We start from the raw sequence: 26699 nt of genomic DNA on the forward strand, positions 1-26699 counted from the left end.
CGGGGATCAGATCAATGCAGATCAATCATGGGGGAGAAAAAAAGGTTGATATTTGTGATTTGAAGAAGTCGGAGATGTTAGATAAAGCTTAAGCTGAGATTACACCTGCTTATTATCTTATTGATGAACATCTTAACATTCATCCTTGCACGTTTAAACCTTCATAAGACGTGTTCCTGAACAAGGTTGAATGTATTTCTGTAAGTCAAACCATCCTCCATCTCCTTTCACACCTCGACACTTTAAAAGTCACTGACCTTGATGACGATGTGTCCTTTCCTGGTGCCGCTGCGGTCAAGCTCGCGGTGCTCCTTCACCATCACGATCTCGCCCTCCTCCTCCACCTTGTGCGTGTTCTTCTCCACGTGGTTGAGGATGCGCCAGTAGTCCTCCTGGGCGATGCAGACGAACTGGTCGAGGACGACATGGGGACAGCGGGTGAACTTGTAGTAGAGCAGAACGTTGCTCTGCACCACGTTCGGGTACTCGAACAACAGCACAGAAGAAACATGACGGCGTGTGGAGAGAGGCATGGGACGGAGAGGAGAGGGGGAGATCCAGCAAGACTTTTCCCTCACTCAAACTCAACCTCATCGACAGAAGACAGGTCAGTGTTTGTCCAAAGTCGCCTCAACGCCTCAACTAGCCGTTTCCCTGCAGCATCCTCCCTGTCGTATCGCACCGACATGAAAACGCGCGGGGACGTGACTCTGCTCTCCTGCAGCCTTCGTACTCGTTGTGCTTCCCTCAGACTCAAATCGCCAATTTCTGCATTTGCCTCGCTAAGTCTACTTCTGCAACTTCCTGTGCGTTTCTAGAGAGGAAATGATGTGTGTGTTGGAGGAACTGGGCACCGCGGCCTCCGAGAGGCACAGTTACCACAAACCTTCATGAACTTATCAACACCACATTGCTATATCAAGACCTACTCACTACTGTGAGAAACCTGCAGGGCTGTTAGCAAACAGGATTTGTGAAATACAATAGCTCATTGTAATAAACAACAGTGTGCTGTGAAAATTAGTAACCAAGATTCTGTATTTTAAGTTATAGCTACAGTACATCAACGTGGTGATGGTTCACCTACTTTCACCTTTCATGACACACAGCTGAAAGGTAAGAAATGAAACTGTCTAAATTCAGATGTGCAGCTTCTGTGGCTTCAAAACCTCCGGTCCACGGTGAAAAAGAAGAACCTGAACAAAACAAAAGACTTCTCTGCTTTTTCTTTTTTTTTTGTCTTGTGATGCAAATTTTGTGTAATGAGGTTGAGTGGGTGGGAAAATTAAAGAGAAAACATACACACATCCTTCTTGTAACGCTGTCACGGTGGAAAGTTTAACAGCTGTTTCTCTGTTGTTTTTTTTACCTGACAGTCGTCTCCCTTGGTGCGAACTTCTCCGTTCATGTACTGTTTGTCCAGTGAGGGCGAGATCCCGAAGCTGTTGCCCATACACAGACTCTCCACTTTCCCCTCAGGGTGGCTGATCTCCACCGCCCCGTTCAGGATCACGTACCAGTGGTCCAGCTGCAGACAGATGCACAGGATCAAACGTCAACGCTCTCTTGTGCATCTTTGTTATTGTTTTCAATAAACTGCACATGCATGTGTATTGATTTAAACACACAAACAATATCAATTATGAAATTATTTGACTGTGGTTGTGGTAAATCAACACTGGATGTCGGTGCAATGTAATTATTTCACAGATCTACAGAGAGGCACCCTGTTAAAATGACTCTATTTTACCAGCTGACATTTAGTACAGAGTCAGCAGAGAGAGCGCTGTGTGAGGTATGACTGCGGTGGCGAGGAGGCATTGTGTCTCTAGTGGTGGCTTTTTGAGAAGGAGGTGCTGGCAGGCATAATATAACAAGCCATTCATCTGGAGTGTAAGCGGATGGTGGTGTGTGTGTGTGTGTGTGTGTGGGGGGGGTGAACGGGCCCTGAGCTCCCTGCTCTGCTGCTATAACACAGATTTCCTCCTCATTGCCTTTTCATTCCCTCTCTTGTTTCTATTGCACTCTCTCTCTCATCCTGTCACTCCACCTGAAATAATCAACACCACCTCTGTTTGGTGCACTCAATTCCTCCAGAGACTGTTTTCACAAAGTGTGCGTGACTGTAACACTTCACCTAGCAGAGATATATACTGTATATAGAAATGTATATAGAAATGCATTGAGTTTATACTATGGGGGTTTTATGGAGGCCTGCAGTCGTAGGTCTTTAAATTAAATTGCGAGTTAAGAAACTTGCTGGTTTCACTCTTCACTTTATCTCTGATGGTTCCACTGTGGCCTCCTCTTCTTCCATTTTCTCCCCTGTTCCATCCTCTGAAGCACTTTACCTCTATCTTTTTTATTTTATACTTCTGTTAGACCACTTTATTTTCCTCTATATCTCCCTCCCTCCCTCTCTTTCTCTCTCTCACTCAGCAGATTCGTGCTCCCTTGTAAGAGGAAGCCAAGTGCTTCTCTTTGACCTTCAACACGAGTCCACAGAGACGGTGAAGTGGAGGAGATGTGTCCTTCAACTGACTCCACACAGAAGAAGACGGAGACGAAAGCGGAGGAGGCGACACGTATGACGTCACATGATCCGTGCATTCATAGATACTGTGTGCAAACTTGTGTGTGTGTGTGTGTGTGTGTGTGTGAGGAGCTTTGGCGGCTGCCAGTCCATCACCATTTATCACCGCCCCGTCTGTTCTGATGCTGCCGTGTGGAATCAAACAGCCATGACAGCGAGCGCCCGTTTCTCAGCCATGTAACTTAATTAATTAGCCGTGTAGCAGCAGCAGTGATTGACAGGGAGCTTTCACTCACTCAGCTGTGACTTCGTACATCACGGTGTCTGTGTGTCAGCTTTGGGTTGGACTGGAAGATGGTCAGGAGGAGTGTGTGTGTGTGTGCATTTTTGCATGCTCTTTGTCTCATATCTTTTATACTGTATGTTTTTATGCAGATGTATCCATGGCATCCTACTATATTTTATCGCTTGTTTGCATAATTGCTGAAAGACAAATTTAAGATATTTTCACTGTGATTACATTAATGACCAAAAAATAGAAGCCTCGTCTTGTTGTTTCTAATTGTTGTGTGATTGCCTCAATGAAGCAGATACAATAATAAAACAAAACATATTTTGCATAATCATGCTGTTATGCAGGGAAAAAAAAGCTGCTGACAAGAACAAAGACTTCAACATCCACATCCAAACGTTTACAATAACCTCTATAAATCCTGTATAGTCTGTACTACCTCCTGTTTGTCGTGCAGTATGACGGTGCCAGCCTGCTCCACCACCTCAAACACCATGACGCTGCACAAGTCCCTCCGCACAGACATGGTCATGTTGGCGAAGGCCGGCAGCTGGTGCATGAACTCCAGTAGCTGCTCTGTTTGTCAGAAGAGGAAAGAAGAAGAGAAAAAAGTTGTTGTGAAACATGAAAAAAAAAAAAGCAGAAAGAGTGTTGTTGCTGTTTATCATCTCTGCAACTGGAAACCAGGAATAAATCTATGCAAATCAACAATATTAAATCCCACAAACTAAGTGTTAAATTCTCTGCTAATGAGCGTATGGTTGAAAAACTAGAGGTCTGGGTCTGTGCATGATATCAGTGGCGACTTTGTTTTAAAATAAACTGAAGGATTTATCACACCCACTGAAAAATGCTCACACTCTGCTCCCTCCTCCTCCTCCTCCTCCTCTGTGTCTGAGAACAGAGTGACCTCGCTCCAGTCTGCAGCCCCCGCTGTTATCGCCTCTGTCATTTCCTTGCTTTCACTCTGTCGCTTCCCTTCTTGCCTTTGGTCTTTTAACAAACTGGCTCCAGCAGACGGTGCATTTTTAGCAACTCTTAGTATTTTATTAACTTAGAACAATGTTTATAGTAAGGCCGTATCAGTTCTAAGGTGGTCATCTAATTATAAACCTTTTAATGACGGGATTCAAAGTCAGTTTTAGAGCCGATTCCCATCCTTCATGGTTTGTTACTCCTTCTCTGTTATTAATAACAAGAATTACTTTGGTGACTGTTTAACCTGAACATTTCCTGAGGCAGGAAAAAGTACAACTATTGATTGATTACTGGACAGATGATAGAAGATTCTGCAGAGTAGAAATGTTTTTAACCACCTGTCAGATTTATCAGGGATCCAGTTTCTACCATCACCAGCTCCGATGGGAATCTCTGCCTAAAGATTTTAAGTGAAGACTTCCAGAGAGAAACTAAGCTGGTAAAATAAAACGAAACTAAACTAAACTACTGAGGAGGAGTCAGGTGCTACTGTTTGAGAGGTTGAACTCCTCTCTCTCTCTGTCTCTCTCTGTCCTCTGAAGGAGCTGTGAGTTGAGCAGGCGGAGGAGAAGGCCAGGCTCCCAGCAGGCCGCTCACAGCGGGCCACAGCCTTTACGACTCCTCTCAGCTCTCTGATGTTGGTCACCTTCTCCTCCAGGACCCCGCTGGGTCCCGCTAATGAGGTTGTCTCTCTGATTGCCTGCTTAAAAATACATGCCGAAAGGCCACCGGTGTTTGGAGACCACTGCGATGTGTCATTTTGTGAGAGGGGCAAATTGTGCGTCTTCCCCCGTTGTGTGCTTACTGAATGATAGATGCCGTCATTGGGGGCTGTATCTCATGAACATTAAGACCAAATATAGAAACCTGCAGATCTTGAAGAAGGATGTGACGTGCATCTAAATTCCCCTTTTTTATTTCTGTCCAGAAAATGTTTTAATAGAAGATGGCGACGTGTTCAACAGATAAAGACTTGAGTTCCACTGACCGATGTCGTCATCGTTGCGGTCGGCCGGGTCTTTTTCCAGACACTCTCGGACCAGATCTCGGCCAAGAAGAGTGTCTGACGCTCTCTCCAGGTCCTCGTCTTCCTCCTCCTCTTCCTCGCTGTCCACCGCAGCCTCGGGGAGTCCAGACAGGTCCACGTCTCCCAGGTCGCTCTCTGTGGCCTGGAGGACAAACACAACAGAAGAAGCTTGTAAGGACAATGTTTTAAAAATAAAAATAAATCCGATTTTTTTTTTTTTTTTTAATCTTTGAAAAACTGCATCTTATGGATTTTCTTGAATTTGAATCATCTCAGACCGGGTTTCATTCGCCTCAGGGTTTTTTTTATCTTGCTCGACTCAAAAATAACTATCTGAAGTGTCAATTCCAGCAATAATATGACCTAGAAATTAATGCTGGAGCAGAAATATGACTCGCAGAGCACCGAGTGGAAGTTCTGCACTCCGGTTTTTAGTTTCAGGGGCGACAGAGATTTGATTCAGAGGACACCAAAAATTAAATCTGAGGGTATTCAATACTAAAAGAAGACGGTTTATACATCGACACAAGCACTTCTGCTCAATGCTGTGCAAAAATAATTCTCTAAGAAAAGAAATTGTGCCTTAAATGTACAGTTTCTTTGCTTTATTCTATGTGTGAGCATTTGCAGTGATGCATCATCGCCATAAAACATGCAAAATAACCTTGGAGGGAGCAGCTGGATCTGTGACCCCTAAGCTAAAAAAAAAAAACACAGACACCAGGTCCCAAACCAGGAAACAGAGGTGAACAGCCAAATATTTAAATCCAGCAGTAATAATTCATATTCCACCATATTTCCCCCTGTGCAGGGCAGACAGATGGTTGGCAGAGGCTGGGTCTGAAAGGGGGCATAGGGGGGCTGTGAGGTCAGCTGGGAATTGAACCATCAACCTAGAGGTGAGAAGAGAAGCTTTCCAGTGGTAATGGCAGCAGTGCAGGGCCATCTGTTGTCGATGATTTTATTTATTTAATTGTGGAGATGTGACACAGAGAAGTGGCTTTCTCTAGGATTTGACTGTGGGAAAAGGGAAAAATAGTATTCTAGTCCTATCCCACACAGTTTCATGTGCATGGACATGAAGTGTTAGTGAAGGTAGGACTGGTCGTATTCAGCCGTGCTAAGAATGAAACCAACATCTAGTCCAAATATAAAACTGTTGTTGCAGGTAATGAATGAGTGGAGTGGATCTGATTGGTGTAAATTAGCTGCAGCAGCTGCAGAAGGAAACTAACAAACTAACTAACTAAACAAATAATGCAATCGAGCTTTTTGTTCTTTGGAGGCCAAAAAGGTTTTATAATGTTTCCTCTTGTGAGACGAAGGGATTAAACCATTAGTCAATCTCACATTCAGATACAAGTCCACTCTAGTTTACACAAATGAGGTGTGAAAAGTTATTTTACTCCACACCAGACATGTTTAATTTGTCCTAAAAGATCAGAAGAGACAGAGTAAAATGTAAGTTCTGATTTTATTTTATCCACTAATGACTTCTTTTTCGTCATTGCAATGCACTAATCATGAACGACAACGTGCATCGATGAAATGAACTGGACTTTGTAGAGGAATATGCAAAAGCAGCAGAAAGGTGAATTATACACAGGTTAGAGACTCACACCACCACACATCTCAACAGCTTGTCTTGTTCTGCAGGAGTTCAACAAAAACATATATTTTTCTCTTGCTTCACCTCTTCATTTATTGATCTTTTGGAAGTGAATCTGATGAACTGCATTGACTGGGCGAGCAGCGTGCAGGAGGAAGACAAAGGCCAAAAAGTGCAGCGGTTTGTTTTATAGCTGCCAATTACAAGACAGAGTAGAAACGTTGCGCTGCCAGATAGCGATGTTTCAGTGGTGGTTGTTGTTAAATCTTTTGCAGAAAAGTGACCTTCAGTTTAAACTCAGTTGGAAAATAAAGGGCATGGAAGCAGCGAGAGGGAGAAGAGTGGTGCAGCCCTGGGGCGGTAACACCTCGCCATAGTCTCACTCCCTCCCACAGACACTGAAATATCTTTCAGCACTTGTGAAAAAAAAGCCCGGTTCATTCAGAATTCAGGATGTGCCCTTTCAGTCCAATTCCCCTGGACTCAGGGACAAGTTTGAGCCTGGACGACGTCTCTTAAAGGTGAAAAATGGGGGGGAGGAAATTTACAGACGTTGAGGTTTTGCAGTAGAAAAGAAAATGGAGAAAGCTCAGAGAAGAACAGAGTGTGACAGGAATCAAGAATAACAAAAAAAGAGAGGGTGAGGAGGCAGGAAAACAAGGATATGAGATGGATTTAAAGGAGGAACAGTGGGTGAAATGAAGGAAACAGTCGGATTGACAGGCGCAGTGAGGAGCACCGTGACTGGAGGGTCAGCACTTTAAGACGGATGTAAACAAACACAGAGCCGGGTCAACGACAAGCCGATGGGATCAAACCCATGTGATAAATATCTAATCTCAGGATGAAGAGATCAGGTCTCTGTGTTTAACGTCTGAACCCGACTCACACTCATCTGCAAACACTGGCAGGCAGGATGAGGAGCGGGTGAGCAAAGGCCTTAATATATCTGATTCATAACAGTTATCATAATTCAGCAGGCTCTTGCACGATTTCTTTAGAGCCAACTAGTTTTTTTTGTCCCTTATCCCATCTAAATGCACCACTACAACCCTCTGGGGGGTATTTACAGAGGATTTCCATCCCTTCTTTAAGCCACAATCAGAAGAAAATGGCATCTAGGGACCACAATAGAGCTTTCTGTAGGTAAAACTGAACTCTGTTTGGGCTGCAAAGCTCCTCTTAAAAGGGTCAAAATGTGGAAGAAGTGAATGGACATCTAGACGAATAGCAGCTGCAAATAATTTATCTCAGCTGACCGACCGACCGACCGACCGCTGCAGCACAGGAAATAACACCTGAAGTAGAAGAGTCAAATCTGTTTCACCAGAGGAGGAGAGACGGACAGAGGGAGACAGAGGGAGGGAGAGGATGCAAAATGAAAAGATGCATTTGAATTTTTATTTACAGTATCTTTCTGTCTTCTGTCTTTGTCCTCCAATTGGATTTGTTTGTTTTGTCATTCAAACAAACCAAAACAGGCTCTAGGGATAGTTCAACATTTTGGCAAATTGGCCCATTGCCATAATCCCTATAGTCATAGCAGTAGGTTCTTTACCTTTAATTGTTGGTGCAACCTTTTTTTAGAACAGCGGAGCAGAGCCGTGAGCTGCTCAGAGCTACGCTACGGAGGCTAATGGGATTTCTTGGTTTCCCTCATCAAATCCCATTAGCCTCCATAGCGTAGCTCTGAGCAGCTCACGGCTGTTCTAAAAATAGCTTGCATCGATAATTAGAGGTAACGGACCTACTCGACTATACGGATTATGGCAATAGGAAGCATTTGCCAAAATGTTGAACTATCCCTTTAACTCATATTTAAACATCCCAGAGAGACTATGGTAGTAATATAAAGACAAATGCTGTTGACTTCTGTTTCTCTCTCTCTCGCTTGACTTAACAACTTCAACAGGGCAAAATAAGATGTTTATTCAAACCTCTCTAAAAGTCAATACATATTAACATTGTTATCATGCCTCACTATGACAAATCCGCTCATTAGAGTCCAGCGCTGCCCATTGATCAGACCAGCTCATTAACTTGTAACAAACTCATTAGTAGTTTGTGGCTAACGGGCTCTCAGCAGTGTCAAAGCAGCTCGTCCCTCCTACATAGAATAAAGGCCTGTGTTCAGAATAACAACACGATTGTGCAGAGGAAACGAGAATCTGAAAGGTAATACTGGACGGTTTTCTAACAAGTTTCTGTGTAAAAAGGAGGAGATTATGAGAGCTGAGGGATTAAAATGATAAGATGACAGCCATGTCATGTTCCCTTTTTATGGATTATTGATTCACAGCCGTTTAAATTCCCCCGACACTCGAGAGAGAAAGAGAGAGAGAGGCATTTAATTTCAAAGCACACTGAGCTATTATTGAATGTTCAGAAATGTCACGTAAAGGCTGTGGCTGATACGAGAGCAGAGTGAAACACAAAGACCTCCTTGTCTGGTTTTACTTTAAGGCTTTACTCCATTTCACACACTGGCTGTTTGCCATGAAGCCCCTGAATAAGACTTTAGAGAAAAAGAAATATTGAAATGACTCCAGTTCAAATGTCTCTATGGTTTCAGTGCTTTCATTAACAGAGTGTGAGTGTGTGTTTGCTCGTTTTATTACTTGTATGTTAAAAAAAGAAATCAGAATGTGACATTTGATGTGTAATGTAATTACTCTATGTAATTACTGCTCTTTGCTGAAGAGATTAAAGCTCACAGATTCCTACTAATCCTGTTTAGTGAAGCCGATCATGAGCAACATTAACTGTATCACTGATGCACAGCGGACGTCCAGGCTGCGCTGGCGGACGGCGTTACCTGTGCCACAGGTAGACGCAGAGATGGAAAGGTTAGGTTCCTTTGCTGCATTTGACCTTTTCCTCTGCAGCGGGAAGTACAGAGGGAGAGGAATCACCGGGATGCACGACTGATGCACAATAATTAGCGCAGTTACCGAGGAGACAAGGAGGAGGAGGAGGAGGAAGAAGTGAACATACCTGGGCACTTTAAAGATTATTTTAGACCAGTTTCAGAGGTTCACTCTTATTATATCACCTTCATCCTCCTAAATGTCTTACTTCCAGAGGTCAATTATCAATTCGGTGGAATAGATACAAAAAATGTACACCAATTAAACGTTTCAAAGGATGCCGCTAATTCTGTCATAATGTCTAGAAAATAGCCTAGAAATAACGGTCAATTTCATAGTAATGTTGAGAAATATAGCCAAGAAATAAAGATTGATTGTGTAGAAAGAGTCCAGAAATAACGATCAATTGCAAGAACTTAGTGGAGAAAAATTCTCCAAACATTCAAAGAATGAAAGCATGTGTAATCTTTTCCCTTTATGACATTACTATGAATATGACCTTTATTTTTTGGGCATTTCTTGACATTATTACATAATTATGAGCCTGTAAATTAAAGGGTCACCAAATTAACTTCTTAGAATAAGAGGCCACTTTTAAATCAGTGGAAATGAAAGAAGAACCATCTGATCTTTGATGTTAAACAAACTGTGAACTCGAAAAACAAAAATATCACCACACAGAGGTTTTGTTTCAGAAAGCATGTGCCAGATGAAGTCTAGAGATAAGGGGTAAAAAAAAATAATGTAAACAAGAAATGAGGTTTTGGTTCCCAGTACCTGATAGATGTCTGATAGGCTGCTGCTCCCCGAGTCGCTGGCGATGCTGCATCCTGATTGGCTGGGAGGCATGTGCATCACCTGCGGGTGGGCGTTGTCTGTTAGGTGCATCTTATTGAGGTCGGCAGGAAGCTGCTCAGACAGACAGGAAGTAGCAGAGAGACAGACGGAGAGAAGACGGAGAGGATATGAGTTCAACAGAGGTAAACAGACTCACAGGCTCGCAAACACACACTACACACACACACACACACACACACACAGACTGAAGTGTTTCATTAGCTTGAAAGCCGGAGCTGTTTGACTCTGACACACTGACAGTTGAAGACTCTTCACGCAGCTGTAAATTACAGAGGTTGATACGGTTACAGACGGTTAGAGGAGGCAGCTGACCTCTTACACTGGCCTGCTTTTTTTTTTAATGCAGCAAGTTTACATCATGAACTACTGTACACACACACAAACACACACACACACACACTCAAGGAGAGAAATACCTTTAAGTCAACTCAAGCAGGTCAGAAACGAATTAAACTCCTGAGACAGATTTGTTCACGGCGGCTGGATTTAAGCATCAATACAAACAAAAATCCATAGGTTCGTATTTTGTTTTCACCTTTTTTTTCTTTTTCTTTTTCTTTCTTTACAAAGACTGCTCACACAGCAAAACACTGAGAGCCTTCTCCAAAAACAATAAACCCCTCAGGTTCCAGAGTCAGACAAAGCTGTCGATGAAGCAGTCAGTGGATTTCTAAAAACTGAGCCAGACAACAGCTTGAACAAAAAACTTCCACAGAAAAAAAACACACACACACACACACACACACACACACACACACACACACACATCGTCCACAAACAACATCACAAGTCCAGTTGAAAACTAAAATGATGATTCAGGGTCGACTGATTCCAACCAAACAGGCGACACTTGACATTTTACAGGTGTTTGCTGCTTGAGCTGTTCTGTTTTCAGTCTGGTCTCAGACCTTTGCCCCCGTTCGCTGCTGCAGACGTGAGTCTGTGGTTAATGGTTATGTGTGTGTTCAAGTGAATGGAAAAAATATATTAACAAATTAATTAATTATTGGTGAACGAAGTCCCTGCCCCTCCTCCGTGGAGATGTAGAAGATCTTAATACACAGCACAGAGAACCTCAGCAGGAATATAGACTCTATTGTTCAGGCACATTGATCCTAGAGACGCATGTCGATTAAACATGGAAAACCTACAATTACAACACCTGCATCTGTCACAGCTGTGCAGAAATATAAAAAGAGCAGGTGGACTGCAGCCACACAGGACGGACGTGGAGAGAAAGAGGTCATTCCCTAAAGGTTTCTTTCCACTGTAAACTGTTCTTTCAGACAGATTGAAGGTTTCTGTAAAGACAGGCAGAAAGGTGTCATCTGGGTGGACAGATGGAGTCTGAACTCTCTCTGCTCTCGGAGAAAAACCAAACCTGTAATTCTCAGGTCTTACCAGTTTGGACCGAGGCAACGCCAACGTGAGAGAGGACGTCCTCCTGCGACAGCGAGCGAACCTACAGCACATCTCCTCCATGGCCTGGCCGGACGGTGACGACCACCATGCAACGTCACCAACACCAACACATCAACACCACCAGCAGCTGCTGCTACGTGAGACAACAACATGCACCAAACCAAACTGGGAGCTGGCTGAGGCTGCGAGGAGGAACCATGGTGCCAACATGCAATATTAAACATGTCAAGTCTGAGGGCGCTGCCCCCTCAGAGCTTCTCTTCTAATAGGCCTGTTGTATTGTACGACCCCCCGACGCTGCCCAGAGCCACAGGGAAGCACAGTGTTGGTGGGCGGAGCTCAACAAGTTCACTGGCTTGTTCCTAATGTGTGGCACATTAAAGATGGATTCACACTATACATGAGGATTTTGCTCCAATATCTATTTTCTTTGGACACGATCTTCACGTGTGGACGTCAGGAGGATGAGCTGAGTCTAAAGTAGTGATTGCATAAACAAATAAACTCCCCATTCATCATCATTGTGGACTGTGTTTAGTTTCTTTTTCTACATTTCAGCCTTCTCGTGAGTGGAGCCCAACAGCAATTCAGGGAAAGACTCGTTACGGAGGCATCCATCATGTTGTTGCGTTTTCAGCTGGCACCGAAACTTAACGGGGCGATTTGTCGGGACAAAAACACTCTGCATGTGAAATAATCAGTGTGATTAAGCTGAACGGAGCTCCATTCATTTTGATTTACTCTGATTGTGCAGCTAAACATCAGACGTTACTCAAATGCTGCACTGTAAAGCTAAACTACATCTAAGAGCCATATACTTTAAACATTAATGGATGTGATGGCTTCTTTCTCTTATGTTATATTCCACTTAAATATTAATACCGCCTGCGTTCCTCTGTTTCTCTGTGTTACCCACATACGACCATATAACGCTACTATTAGCAACACTTACACAGTGGGATTGTAATTTAAAAGTGCACCACTGCAGCTTTCACACATATAAATGACTCTGATGTTGGTTTTAAGTTGAGACTGAATGAGTATTTAAGTGAAATCCATTTCCCATTACGCGCAGCAGCGTTAACGCATTGTGTGTTGGAGTTATCGAACCACAGGCGTCGACTCTTCTTCACACACAATCACACATTCAAACGAGAAGAGAAGGAGAGAATCCACTGACTGATCTCTCCCCACTCCTGGTGAACGACGCTCGTGTCCACGACTAGTTTTGCTTCTGTGTGGATAAGAAGAGACAGAAGACGAGAGAGGAGAGGACGGAGAGCGATGACTGATTTGATCACAGGTAAATACGTATTGATTTCTGTGTGATGGAGTGGAGGAGTTATACAGGCCAGTGATGATGAAGCTCCCATCATGCACCTGTTTAGCACGTTCACGAGAATCCACGTCGACACGAAAGAAAACAAAATGTGACAAACACTGTGTGAAAAAACTAACAGAATAAAGCTTCTAGTTAAACTTTAGAGAGGAAAGTTTGACCAAATAAGTTGAGATGAAACCACAACAAGGCAAAAACTGTGAAGGAGTGTAACAAACTCTTTCAGAAACACAGATTTACTTGGGATCAACTGATTTTTCCTCAATTCTTTAAGAAAAATGCTGATAATAAGTGGCAGATTTCCTTAAATGCCCAAGTTGTTGGTCTCTGGCTGAGCAGAGATCTTTTTTTTTTAAAGGTGTTTATGTTGATGTTATCACTATTTCATTCATCACTTGATACGTGTAACTTGTCCTCCATCACTTACACTTTAAACACTTCTCAATCTCTGCGTTGCTCAGTGTTGGTTTCTTATTCCTGAGCGTTTGTGATCTGTAAAAACTATTTAATTGCTCAGCTGTTGCTGGACTTTGTTGCTTTTTTACTTCCAAACCAGGATGGAGGGAAGGAGTTCAGGAGGTGATGTAGGAAGATGAGTGGAAGTAAATCACTGTGGCTTGTGTCTTGTGGCTCCTGTTCACACCACAGACTTAATCCTGCTCTAATCCCCCTCTTTCCCTCTCCCAGCGGGCAGAGCCAAGGAGGGGGGAGGCAGGAGGAGGAGGAGGAGGAGGAGGAGGAGGAGGAAGGAGGAGGAAGAGGAGGAGGGCAGGGAGGAGGTGGACGGGGTCTCCCATTCTCCTCATGCATAAAGCATGAGAGTCAGGAGATTAAATATAAATGTGCAAGGTTCCTTCGGCTGTACAACTCTATCATGTCAAGCAGCGGGCAGAGCCAAGATGGCTGCAGATGTTACGTCGCAGGTCAAAACGGAGCGAGTTTCTCCACTCATTTACATCCATAATAATAATAATAAACCTATAATCATCCATCAATAATCAGCTACAGGAAGAAAGAATCCAAAAAATACAAAAAAAAGAAAAGCTGCAGACGCCAAAGAGGACGGGAACCCATGAGGGACAAAGTCTGGAGACTATTAGAAGGTGACACAGAGTGGCAGCAGCTTATAAATGAATAATTGGTTGATGTCCTGAACAAAGAAACTCTGAGTGAGCTGACGTCACTGATACAGATGATAAACCTGCAGCATCACTGTGTCTGTGTGTGTGCAGCGGCATCTTAAACATGTCTGTTCATTCATAAACACCACCCACTAAAGACTCTGTGGTTCCAACCAGATGACTATAGAGACCGTATCAGAGTTTACCACACACACGGATCCTTCGCTCCATCAGGGAGAAAAACACGACATTAAAACGTCCACTCTGAACTTTATGAGTCGGCGTGGAGCTGCTCGACTCCCTGAAAGCAAAATAAACCAGTCAAACTATATTAGTGAGATATCTCCCCTTTCCCCCCTTTCTTCTATAAAAAGCCGTTTCGCTTATTGTGTCCAATTTGAACAATGAGATGAGCTGTCTGTGGCTCTGAGTGCTCTGCTTCACCTATTTCCTCTGTGATAAAACGGACTATAAAGCTCAGACCGGCCATTTGGCTCCACAGACGAGAGAGAGAGAGCGGGTTTCCCAAAAGCATTTTAGTGCTGGGATAATCTGCACTACATTGTAGGTCAAAGGGATGTTTTGGGTCCCAAATGGTTTTGGGAGACTTGAAAGTCGTCTGCGCCGTAATAGTCTGGATTTAGTCGTTTACGGGTCCCTGAAGGGGCCGCGGCATTAAAACAAAGAGGATGGAGGTGGAGGGCTTGGTCTCCCATTGGTTTATTTTTTTTTTGCTCCTTCACCTTGAAGAAGGAAAATTAATTTTTGCTTTATTGCATTAATTATTGGCGAGAATTGTTTTTGCAGCAACATCTGGCAAAGAAACACCTGAGACTTCACTAAATCAGCGTTAATCAGGGAGAAAGACATAAACAGAGAGAACTCTTTATGAATGAGTATGAAGTATGAGACACAAACTAAGATCAAGAAGAAAAGTTGAGAACAATACATGAACAATAAAGGACAAAAGGCTCAGCTTAGTAATTAAAGACGATGAGATGAAGCTGATGAATCCTGATGAGGACGATAATTAAAGTGGGTTCAACAAACAACGGCACAAACGGGACTCAATGAATATTCAAAAAGACGACGTGTGTTTATTTTCCAGGAGAAAATAAATCGACAGTGTCTGACAAAGAGATATTGTTCAGTGGCTTTGTTTCAGCAGCAGCAGCAGCAACAAGGCGGCAGAGACGAGGATATATCCAGGAATCCACAAAGAGAAACCAAAGCCAGGTATGAAACAGAGCTGCTGGCTCAGGGAAGAGATATCTCTGGGACTTTTTAAAGGTTTGTATCAGGAGGAACAAGGTATAAAACACAATGGGAACATTTCCTCGGTGAAAACTAAACCCAGCGACAAAATATGCGAACATGCCGTCGAGGCTCAGGGGATAAAAATAAAAGCGAATAAATCCTGTTTAAGAAGCTGCATCCATACATCAGTGGTGTTCTAACCCCACAGCTGAGTAAACACAGGCACGGCGAGGTCACTGCCGGGGTGTCTGACATGAACGTGCTCGGCCTGTAGATGTCAGCAGTGACAAACCGCCTCCACACGACCTCCTCTGACACACGGCAAACTGTGCAGCACTTCATCTCTGTGCGTTGTGTTCACTTTCAGCTTCAGTTTTGTTGCTTCTCTGCTGCAGATTGGTGCAGTTTCTTTCTTTTACATCACATTAATCCTCCACTTTCTGTGTTCCCCCTGACAGGAAACGAAGAGGTGAGAAGTTAATGAGCAACATTTTTAACCTTCCCACCTCTGGATGTAGCAGAGAGCCCCTCCGCCTTGTTAACATACACACATACATACAGGAGCTGTCACTATATGTGCTGACTTAGCTCGCAGGTTGTTTCACCAGAAAACCACAGCGCAGACTCTTCTCCGTTCACCTCTGCTCAGAGAAGAAGGGATCTCTTCGCTACCAGTCTCTCGCAGCGGTGTCAGATGAGTTCTCCGTCCTTTGATGTAAAAAAAAAAACCTTAACGTGATATCTGATGTGATTTCCGCTGGTTCTTCTCACACACTCGCCTGCTCTGTCTTCCCGCCGCCGCCGCAGAGTCTCTTCAGCACATACGGCGCCTCGTTCAAACACGTCTCACCCCGTCGCCTTGATTGTCTTGGTTATTAACTGTCTCTTTGTCCAACACTCTCGTTACTGCTTCTACTCTGCAGTTTCCTCTCTCTTGCTCTCCTTTTTCTTTTTTTTTAAGATGTTCCCACTCTTGCATTTTATTCCCTGCTCTCAATTTCTGCTCCCACATGCAACCCTCCTTCAAAGGGGGCAGAGCGGGGTGAAGTGACTGAAGCAGCCTCATCAGTAAAAACCAGGTGAGACATTGGCTCTGCTGTCTGGAACAACACACACACAGACACACACACAGAGACACACACATTTGGCCCTGTAGCACTGCAGAAACCTTTGATCAATCGAGGCCACCGTGGACTCAGTCTGCTGTTGAGACGCTGCTGCAAAACACACACACACATACATGCTGATGAGCAATGCAGACATGCTCTTACACAAATACACACTCATATTTATGCACACAGGAGCTCCTACAACAGCACAAACAATGCAAAGTACACAACACAACACGCACACAGGAGTACTCATCAGTGTATGTGAACCACATTCAATAAACATACACTGAGCTTATTGAATAAACTCAGCAGACAGACATGCTCCACTCCATTACAGGCGGGTTCACAGACGGCGGATTAAGAGACAGCGAAGAGACGCAGATGGAGACGGAGAGAAAATACAGAGACCTGATGTGAAGATGTGTGTTAGTTAGTGTGTATACGTGTGTGTCTAAGTGTGTGTGTGTGTGTGTGTGTAGAGGTATAGCAGAGAGTGAGGCAGGCAGAGTGTATAATAGAGATGGGACCGACAGTGAAGCGGCGGATGAGTGGATGAAGATGAAGTGAGAGAAGATGAAGATAAGAAAAGTCTGAAATATTCTCTGAAGAATCCAACTCTACCTCCAGTGAGCGAGCGAGCAAGTAAGAGAGTGGGTGAGTCAGAGAGAGAGAGAGAGAGAGAGAGAGAGAGTTCCTGTACCAGATGGAGCAAGGGGAGATGTAATGAATTGAAGTTGGAATTGGAGGCGACAACTGCACAGGCAGAGAGAGAGAGGGAGAGAGAGAGGGAGAGAGGAGATAGTGAGGGACCACATGAGGACACAAGGACTCAAGCAGAGAGGACAGTATGCACACACACACACCAACACACACACACAAGAAGGGAACAAACACGTATTTCCTGCAATAAACCTCCATGCGTCGAGAAGAGTCCGTTGAGGAAACGTGTTTTGTGTTCAGTCTGAGGTCAATTTCAGTTTCTTTGCGAGGAAACGACTTCCTCAAATTTCACACAGATTCCAAACAGACAGTTTTTTGTGTTTTTTATTATGTTTTTGAGGTTGGTTTGACCGACGTTGCACAAGCTCGTTCACCAACTGATGCTGAAGTCACAAGCAAATGATGGTTGGAACCTGAAAGTGGGACAAGCTTGTTTTTTTTTTTTTTCTCTGGTACAAAAGGTGCAATTCTGCATAGCAACACATTCACCCTTAAAAAAAAAAGTCTCTCTGAAACATATTAATTTCAGTCACAGGGAGAGAGAAAAAAAACTGCATGCTGTGATTGTGAGGTACAAGGTTCAACAGTCATTGGTTGGCGAGGCTGGAGCCTGGACAGACATTGGCTGGCAGGCGACTACGGTGGATAAACAGCCATTAGTTGGCAGTTTTCACACTTTGCTCTGCCAGTATTGTGACAGACGGGATGCTGAATGGCACTGTCACCGGCTCTGCCAAAGGCCTCTGACTTTTGCCCCAGTTGTCTGAGAGTGATGACGAAGAGAGGGATGCAGGGAGGGAGAGAAAGAGAGAGGGGGGAGGGAGGATGGAGGATGGAAATATAAACAAGGGTGGTGCAGGGAAATGGAAGGAAAGGGGATAAAAGGAAAAGGAGAGAGTGTGCGTGTGGTTTTCATGTTCAGTGAATCATCCACACAGACTCCTGTATTAGCAAACACAGGGATTAAACCTCAAACAATGGACTGCGCATTATGTGTGTAAGTGAATTTTTTGGTGCATGTTAGTGTGTCACTGCTTTGGAAATGAAACATTCAGAGACTCTACACACTGAATCATCCATGAATCAGAGCAGAGCTGTTCAAATATCTTCTTGGAAATGAAACTGAACTTGTAAACTTCCAGAGAAACATGTAAACTCTTGGATGTAATGGTAACAAGTCAGAGGTAAGTTAAGAAATCCTGATGAAGTCAAGACAGGTGAGGGTTTTTTTATAGATAAAAGCCTTGAGTCTGCTGAAATTCTGGAAAAAGCTGAAGAAGAAACTGAGATATCAAATGTTTTTTCTAATAAAAAACAACAAATGATGTCAGAATAAACTCCAGCCGTATGGTTGTGTCTGTAAACCGGCTGCACGCTCATTCATCCCTGCACTCGGGTCTTTCAGCGCTGGTTCAGCGTTGTGGCTGCTTACACAGTGAAGAACGTAATTAGCATGGGTCAGCTCCCCCTGCAGAGTCAAGTATTCTTCTCTGGAGGACTGAGCGCATTACAGCCGCCGCTTCAGAGGGAATTCCCTCCAGTTGGCATCTCGACGTGCTGTTTGTGTGGCAGCCGACTGGAGCCGCTGCCAAACACTTGGATATTTCTGTTAAAAAAAAAGGGATTTTCTGCAGGCAGCCATCTCTTCTGCTGCTGCTGCTGCTGCTTGTCCTCCGCACTCCTCTACTCACTCTCACACCTGGGTGAGGAAAACTTTAAGAAACAGAAGGAGGAGGCGTCTGGGGTTTAAACTTATTTAGTCTAAAAAAAAAACATGTGTGAGTGAGATTTATCTTCTGACGATTCAGACTTTTCTGTAACAATGTTTTGTGGTGAAAGACTGACCTTAAAGGAGACATATTCTGCCCCCTTCCCACAAATTAAAATAGTTCCCAGGTGTCTTAAAGACATGTCTGTGACATGCTTCGGTCAAAATACCCCAAGGATCAAACATCACAGCTCTGTTCATCCTCTCAAAACAGCCCTGTTCAGAACGGCTGGTTCCAGTGCCTGTGCCTTTAAATGCAAATGAACCACTGCTTGCCCCGCCCCTTCTACCGGTCCCAGGTAGGGGTGGTATTATGCAAATTCAAATCCTAGTTACATCACTGGAAGACAACTGAGGGAACAGCTCGTAAAACCACATGGATCTCAACCTCAGGAGCCTGAAAACTACAGATTTTTTTGTCAATTCTCACATTTGGGGGCCGGAAGGCAAAACAAACACCTAAATATATGTTAAAGAGCCTTCAAAAATAAAAGATATTTCCATAATATGTCCCCTTTAAGAGATGTTGATGAACAGTTGTACAATTAGAAGTTGATTCATGTTCACTATCAGCCTCCGTTAGTGTGTGTGTGTGTGAGACTGTTTGTGTGTTACAGGAAGCTGCAAGGCGTCTCTGTCTGGGCCCCTGAGGAAGGTGGGCCAGGGCCAGGTCTGCCGGATACCGGAGGGAAGGCTAAACACTTGGCTTTAAAACTGATACAAGTACATGTTCACACACACACACACACACACATACACACGCCTCTGTGCACATGCACACACGTGTACATACATACACATACTGTACACCTTATTACCTCCTGGCTCCCCTCTGTTAACAGATGCTTCCTGCCCTGAAGCCCAACCCACACTACTTCACACATGTAAACACACACACACACACACACGCCGTAGTGTGTCCTTGGCACCCCTACAGGTTGACCCGGGGGCCGGATGGAGGGGCAACCCCACCCTGTGTTTCTCCTGTGGTGTTTTTGTTCATGTTGGATCCTGTTCCACCGGGTCGGCCCCGTCACCTCGGTCCAGACAGAGCAGAGCACCAAGTCTACAGGACAGGAAATTAACCGACCGGACTTTAATCCCGATCTCACACCTTCATCATCACACATGTTTTTATTTCACTACCTGAGAAAAACAACAGCAGCAGGCGAGTCAGAGCAACTTCTGGATACCGAGCTGAACCAGAGGTGGCGCGGTTTCAAACTGTATCATATGCTTGAACGCCAACAAATCTTTTATAGAATCCACAAACATGATAATCTATGAACTTCACCTGAAGCAAAACTAAAGGTTGAAACAGGCGGGAGGTAAAAGCGACTGTGTAATTCTGCATATTAATGAAATAATGATTTATTTAAGCACATTAACACACTCCAGTGTCTCTGGATGATGTATCGATGGCCATGATCTCACCACCCTCTTTCTCTCTCTCGGCTTCTCTTTCTCTTTTGTTTCTACAGATTTCACAAACGGCCGCAGAACAATCACTCGTCCGTCCGCCTCTCTGTCCGTCCATCAAGTCATGAATTCATAAACGCCCTTGAAAATGATCCTGTAACGTCTCTGTGGTGTGGTCGTGCAGGCGGGAGGAGGGGGTGTGGATCAATAGCAGTGAGATAATGGGAGCAAGTGAAAATGAGGAGGTGGGGGCTACGGGTGGGTGAAATATCATCACTAGTGTGTGTGTGTGTGTGTGTGTGTGTGTGTGTGTGTGTGTGTGTGTGTGTGTGTGTGTGTGTGTGTGTGTGTGAGGGTGGGAGTGGTGGCTCATGACTGACAGAGCTCCATTGGACAGTATCTGCATTCAGAAAGTGAGGGGGAGTCATGTGTGTGTATGTGCACATGCATTGTATGTGTGTTGGCCTTTGTGTGTGTTTGTGCGTTTGTGCATTTGTGGGTGTTAAACTGAATCTGAGAGTGAGCGGCCAGTAAAGGTCAGGGTCACATGCATTTACAAAACCAATGAATATGCACATGTGTGTGTGTGTGTGTGTGTATATGTGTGTTTTTTTTTGCACAAAGACTGGAGTGCAGCTTCACTCTCAGTCCATTATTAGTCCAGTAATGTTGACCGGCTCAGGCCGGTTAATGCACGTTGGGCCTGAGTGGGCTGCTCACTCTTAAATTTCAGACTATCATAGCTAATGGACGATAATTACAGCGTTCAGGGCACAGCGCGGCCCTTTGTGTCACTGCTCCCGTTCAAACTATCAAACTGTACTGGGCTTTTTTGTTTCTTTCTTCTATCTACTGCGTCAAAAGATAAAGTGCGTTAAACTACTATCAGATGAGATTTGTTGGACTTTTAGTCTGCATTCAAGAACAGGACTTGTATCAGTGCACTTGTGAAATCGGAGTTTTTATCTAAATTGTTTTTTTTAGAAATGTTTTTACAAATTGGTGAAATACCTGTATATGCAAATGACTTAAAGGTTGTGAAAAGTTTGTGTTTGATCAACACACTGAGGGTGCAGAAGCTCCAGTGAGAGTGTAAATACAGGTTTGATTACCTACATCTACGTTTTTTTAGATTCACTTATTCACTTGCAAGGTTGGTTTCTGGCCAAGAGACGCTACATGGAAGGTACGTAGCATTCTCCCTCATAATAAGATATAACAAGGTGTCTCAATAAATTCACTGATGAAGTGACAAAAGCAAAGGACGTTAGCTAGTCCGATATATACAGTGTCAAATTCAACATGCAGCTAATCTGAAGTTCAGTTCTTTTGTCTTAAAGGAGACATGTTATGCTCCTTTTCCACAAATTAATATAGTTCCCAGGTGTCACATGCTCTGGTCAAAATACCCCAAGGATCAAACATCACAGCTCTTTTCATCCTCTCAAAACAGCCCTGTTCAGAACAGCTGGTTTCAGAGCCTGTCCCTTTAAATGCAAATAAACCACTGCTTGCCCCGCCCCTTCTACCAGTCCCAGGTAGGGGTGGTATTATGCAAATTCGAAAACTAATTACATCACTGTCAGACAACTGAGGGAACAGCTCGTAAAACCACATGGATCTCAACCTCGGGAGCCTGAAAATTACAGATCTTTTTTGTCAATTCTCACATTTTGGGGCCAGAAGGCAAGACAAACACCCAAATATATTAGATTAATTATGTTCATTTTGTCTTCTCAAATATATTAGTTATATTTTTCTTGTGTTCAGACAATTGAAATCAAGAGTGATGTTACCTGCTTGACAGTTTCGACTGTGACTCCAGTCTTCCTCAGAAGCGTCATCCGACGTGTTACTGACGTGTCATTTATCAGCTGGTCGGTACGGCGGACCTGTCAGAGTCCGCCGTACCGACCGCGCCCCCTCCGCCCTGGGTGGTCTCTGGAGCACGGAGTCCCAGGTGTGCGAGAGGGTGTACGCCCCCTCGTCCCGGTTGATGGTGTCCCTCGCCCGCTTCCTGATCTCTATGGCCTCTTTTATCCAGCGTTTGAACTTGTTTGTTTCTGATGTGATGATTTTGCCTTTGTCCCATTCCATGATGTGATTATTTCTTCTGCAGTGGTCTGTGATTGCTGATTTTAGGTTTTCCTGTTCTGCTTTTTCTTTTTGTGTCCGTGTGTATCGTCCAGCTGTCTCTTTTTCGCATTCTTTTTGGTGTTCTTTTTTCCTTATGTTGAATGACCTCCCTGTTTCTCCGATGTATGTTTTGTTGCATGATTTGCATGGTATTTCATAGATGACGTTGCATTTGTGGTCCGGTGTTATTTTATCTTTTGGATGAACTAGTAGTTGACGGAGTTTTGTATGTGGTTTGACTGCTGTGTTGATGTGATGTTTCTTCATGATCCGTTGTATTGATTCTGTTATTCCCCGGATGTATGGTATGGTTATGATGTCTTTGGGTTTGTCGTCTATCTTTCTCGTATGTTTTGTTAAATATATGTTAAAGAGCCTCCAGAAAGTGATATTTCCATAATATGTCCCCTTTAGAGCTGTTGAGGCCACTGAAAACGCAAACCAATTTCACCTACATCGAAGAGAATATCTCTATTTAAACTTCCTCTTAAGGTGCATGACAACCATCCAAAGACAACACAACACAACATATTTACAGTAATAAATACACCCTGAGAAAAATACTCTGCAAATCTACAAATTCACACCAATGTCAAGAAAAATGAGAATATGTATAAAACTGTGTTAGGTTGCGTTTGAATACAAAATGTGGTGATGGAGTCACACAACAGTGTGTTTTTGTTTGGGGCTGAATAGAGATTTATGTGTTTCTGGAGGTGAGGTGGACACAGTCCGGCCTAATGCAGCCCATATCGATCTTTATCACCCCGACTTCCTGTGCATATGATATCCTAGACCTCCCTCGGCATGCTAAAAGCCCTTTCTCTTTCTTTCTCTAATGTTGCCTCTCGGTCAGAGGCAACAACCCCCATCACCACCACCACCACCCTCCTCCTCCTCCTCCTCCTCCTCCTCCTCCTCCTCCTCCTCCTGCCCTCCCCTCCATCTCTCTGGGCTCAGACGCCACGTTACCTTGACACCCAGTGTTGAGTCGTCCTGTTGTGCCCATCGCTCAGAGTGAATCTGTGAGGAGGACTGTGGCATTACATCACCGCCTGGCAGAGGTCGTCCTCTTAATGCACAACAACGATTCTGTCAACAATATCCAGGTACCAGGGGAGCAACGCTGCAACCGTCTATACCGTAATACTCCTTTTTAATGGCGTCTGCAGTTTCCATCCATCTGCTGATCCGATGCTGCACAGGATCACAAAGTGCATTTTATGACTGACAGCTTCTCTCTCTCTACAACCTGTTGACTGCAGCAGCGTTTTGATGATGCATCACAGATCGTAAAGATTTTTATTTCTTTTGAACTTTACACTTAAGATTTTTGCAGAGCAGCAACACGGAGGTTCGCAAATGAGGATTTCTGTGAATTCAGTTTCAGATTGTAGCGACTTGATGATACAGGCTGCGTTTACAGTGGCCTCTGTCACTATTCAAATGTCACCTTCTGTGTTAAAGCAGCTCATTTGCATGTGCCAGGTCTTTGTTATGGACCGCTGGTGCTCGGGCAAACAATCGTAGCTCTCAAGTCCTCTTGAGTTTCAACAATCAGCTTTGGATGGTTTGATTTTTTGCACCTTAACCTATTGATTACAACATTTAAATAATAACTTTATGATTTCTTTCTTTAGGCTCTGAGCTTCGAGAGGCTCTGAGTCTTAGCTCCGTCTCTGGGCACGAAGCCACGGCAATGAAAAAAGGGGTCAATAATCTTTGCTGAAGAATAATTAATCTCCTTATACCACTCAATACAGGTTCAACAGTGTAATGTAGCTATCTATCCCATCTGATCTGATGATGGATGGATGGCCTGTAATTGCACCTTGAATCGAATAATACCGCATTTTACTATTCAAACAGAAACATGACGATCAGAAAAGATGTTTTTTCTCTTTGATAAAGTTCGTCTCTTCTTCAAAATCTACTTTGTAACCAGAGAAATGTCTTTATCATCACTAAATCTTTCATCTAGTTTGATCAAATACGATGTTTTCCTCTCAGTGTTTGGTCCCTCCACCCGTCCGACCCGCCTCGCCCTCGTCCTACACCGGCAATAAATCCATCATCCCGCTGCAGCTCTGCCCAACCAGCTCCTCTGAAGCCTCATTACTATTCAGTGCAGCTGCATGAGTTGCACTGAATGCAAACTGTCGGTGCCAACGCTCAGCGAGGTCCATTGATTGCTGAGTGCAGCAACAGCCCGGGTCAACCCGAGTCTGGACCCGCAGCAGAGCGGGGAATTATAACAACCATTTAGAATTTGACTCATGTGTTATTGTGCAGCATAAATTTGCTTATCTGCAAAGCGAGGCACTTCCTCCCTTTTTTTTTTTTAATATTACATGGCAGGAAATTAATCACATCTATGAGTGGAGTAGACGGCACGTCTCTCCTTTGAGCAGTAAAGTCAGAGAAAGTCTCAGCAGTCGGTTTAACTTCTTCCTCTAGATCCTGGATGCGTCACTTATTCGATCGACAAGGATTATGGGTAAATACGATCAAAGAGCTCAGTTTCTTTTCTCTGCCACCAGACAGCGGGTTTCCAACTCTTTAACCAGCGCGTTTAGATGTGATTTCAAGAGCAGAGTTACAACACACAACTGCTGAGCAACAGGGAGAGGAGTTAAAAGAGACACTATGAAGCATCTGGAGGGGTGATAAGTAATGGCTGCTGTGGGAGCAAAGGTTGTGAGGATGCAGATGTTTTTTTTTAGAAGGAGCTGGTGTGATTTATAAGCCAGGAAGCAGAAAGTGAGCGGAGATGCAGCTTCAACAAGCAGCAGCAACAACGAGGCCCATTATTGATGCTTAAATAATAGATGGAGGAGAGAAGGAGAGATGAACGGGCAGAGGAGGACAGAAGAGTCCCTTCCTAAAAACAACAGATGAGAGAGAGAGAGAGAGAGACGAAGGAAGAGAGGAAGACAAGCAGCAGGGGGTCCTGGCTAAAAACAACATGCAAGAAGGAAAGAAGACAGATAAAGACAGATAAAGAAAAAGAAAAAGCAGAGGAGGAAGGAAACAGGTCCCATGAAGGCAGCAGAGAGGGAGGGTCAGAGAGTTCGGCTGCAGAGCGTTTTGACAAGTCCTCCAGCAGCGGGGAGGACGTGAGGTTGTGTTCTGCTGGGATGAGCAGGACGTGATTTAAAGGGACAGTTCGGCCCCGTAAACAGCAACAGAGCAAAACAATGAAAACCTGAGTGCCTCTTAAAGACGACAGCTGACTGCTCTCTGAAGAGGCAGCAACCTGAGAGGACCTCCCTCTGACAAAAAGAGAGAAAAAAAAAAGTTGTTTATTGGACATGTAAATAAATCTGGGGCCTGAGGAACAGACAGGAAGCCCCTACTGGTCCCTCAGAGCAGGCAGCTCCACTGGCCTACATTTCACCGTCTGTCATCTGTTGCCAAATTTCCAACCACACGGTCAATATTTCAATAACTACCCAACTGACGTCAGAGAAGGAGAACAAGGGTATAAGTGGAGTGAGAGCTGCACTCTGTTGAACAAAGGCCTTCGATGGCTGAATAAACTGTTTGCAGTTCAGTTCAGCCTCCACATCTGCATGGAGGAACAGGGCTGTGGAGATTAGAAAACTGTGAAAAGATTCCCCCGCAGAGCAGTAAAACTAAGTGATTCATACCGAACGAGGACCCGATCGCCGCTTTTGTGTCGTTCAGATCGTCGGCGTTGAGTCGGGGCTTGTTCGGTTTCTCACAGCGTTGTTTTTTTTTTGCATTTAGGGGGCTGATTAAACCTCCAGTTCATTTGATGCACAGCGGCTGTTATCTGCACCGGAGCTGCACAGGGGCTGAGATGGATCCAAACATCACTGCAATGAAGAACATCACCGATCCCCAGCTCAATCCCGTTCAGCCAGAAGAAGAAAAAAAAGAGAGAGAGAGAGAGAGAGAGAAAGAGAGAGAGACGTCTGGAGAAAATAATTGGCTGCTATTCTGAGAAGTCAGTCAGTGATAAAACTGTGAAAAAAAAAAAAAACCTCTGGTGGAATAAACATCGCTGCTTCACAGGCTCTTCTTGTTTTACTCACTGATGTATTTTCTCTTTATTTTCCTTTTTTCGCTCTTTTTCTCGTTCTCCAAATCACACTGCGAGATAGTTTTTACTCTTTCTTCCTTCCTTTCTTTCCTCATCCCTCCTTCCTTTCTCAAGATCCAAGCGAGTGAGTTCACAAAAACCTTTCCAGAGAATTTAAATCCCTTTGCAGACCACC

The 26699-nt window shown here is 44.1% G+C and overlaps 1 protein-coding gene across 7 annotated transcripts in view; it reads right to left on the reverse strand.

Moving 5' to 3' along the window:
• Nucleotides 1-26699, reverse strand: part of rapgef6 (Rap guanine nucleotide exchange factor (GEF) 6) — a 140546-nt gene that overhangs the window by 35865 nt on the left and 77982 nt on the right. For all 7 annotated transcript variants that reach the window (XM_083986273.1, XM_083986274.1, XM_083986272.1 and 4 more), the window contains 5 exons: nt 10084-10215; nt 4792-4972; nt 3265-3401; nt 1370-1528; nt 258-410 (listed from right to left, as the gene is read on the reverse strand). In XM_083986273.1, the coding sequence (XP_083842399.1) occupies nt 258-410; nt 1370-1528; nt 3265-3401; nt 4792-4972; nt 10084-10215 (762 nt within the window). The remainder of the gene's footprint in view (nt 1-257; nt 411-1369; nt 1529-3264; nt 3402-4791; nt 4973-10083; nt 10216-26699) is intronic.

This window comes from Trachurus trachurus, assembly GCF_905171665.1.
Source record: "Trachurus trachurus genome assembly, chromosome: 14".
Classification (NCBI taxonomy): Eukaryota; Metazoa; Chordata; class Actinopteri; order Carangiformes; family Carangidae; genus Trachurus; species Trachurus trachurus.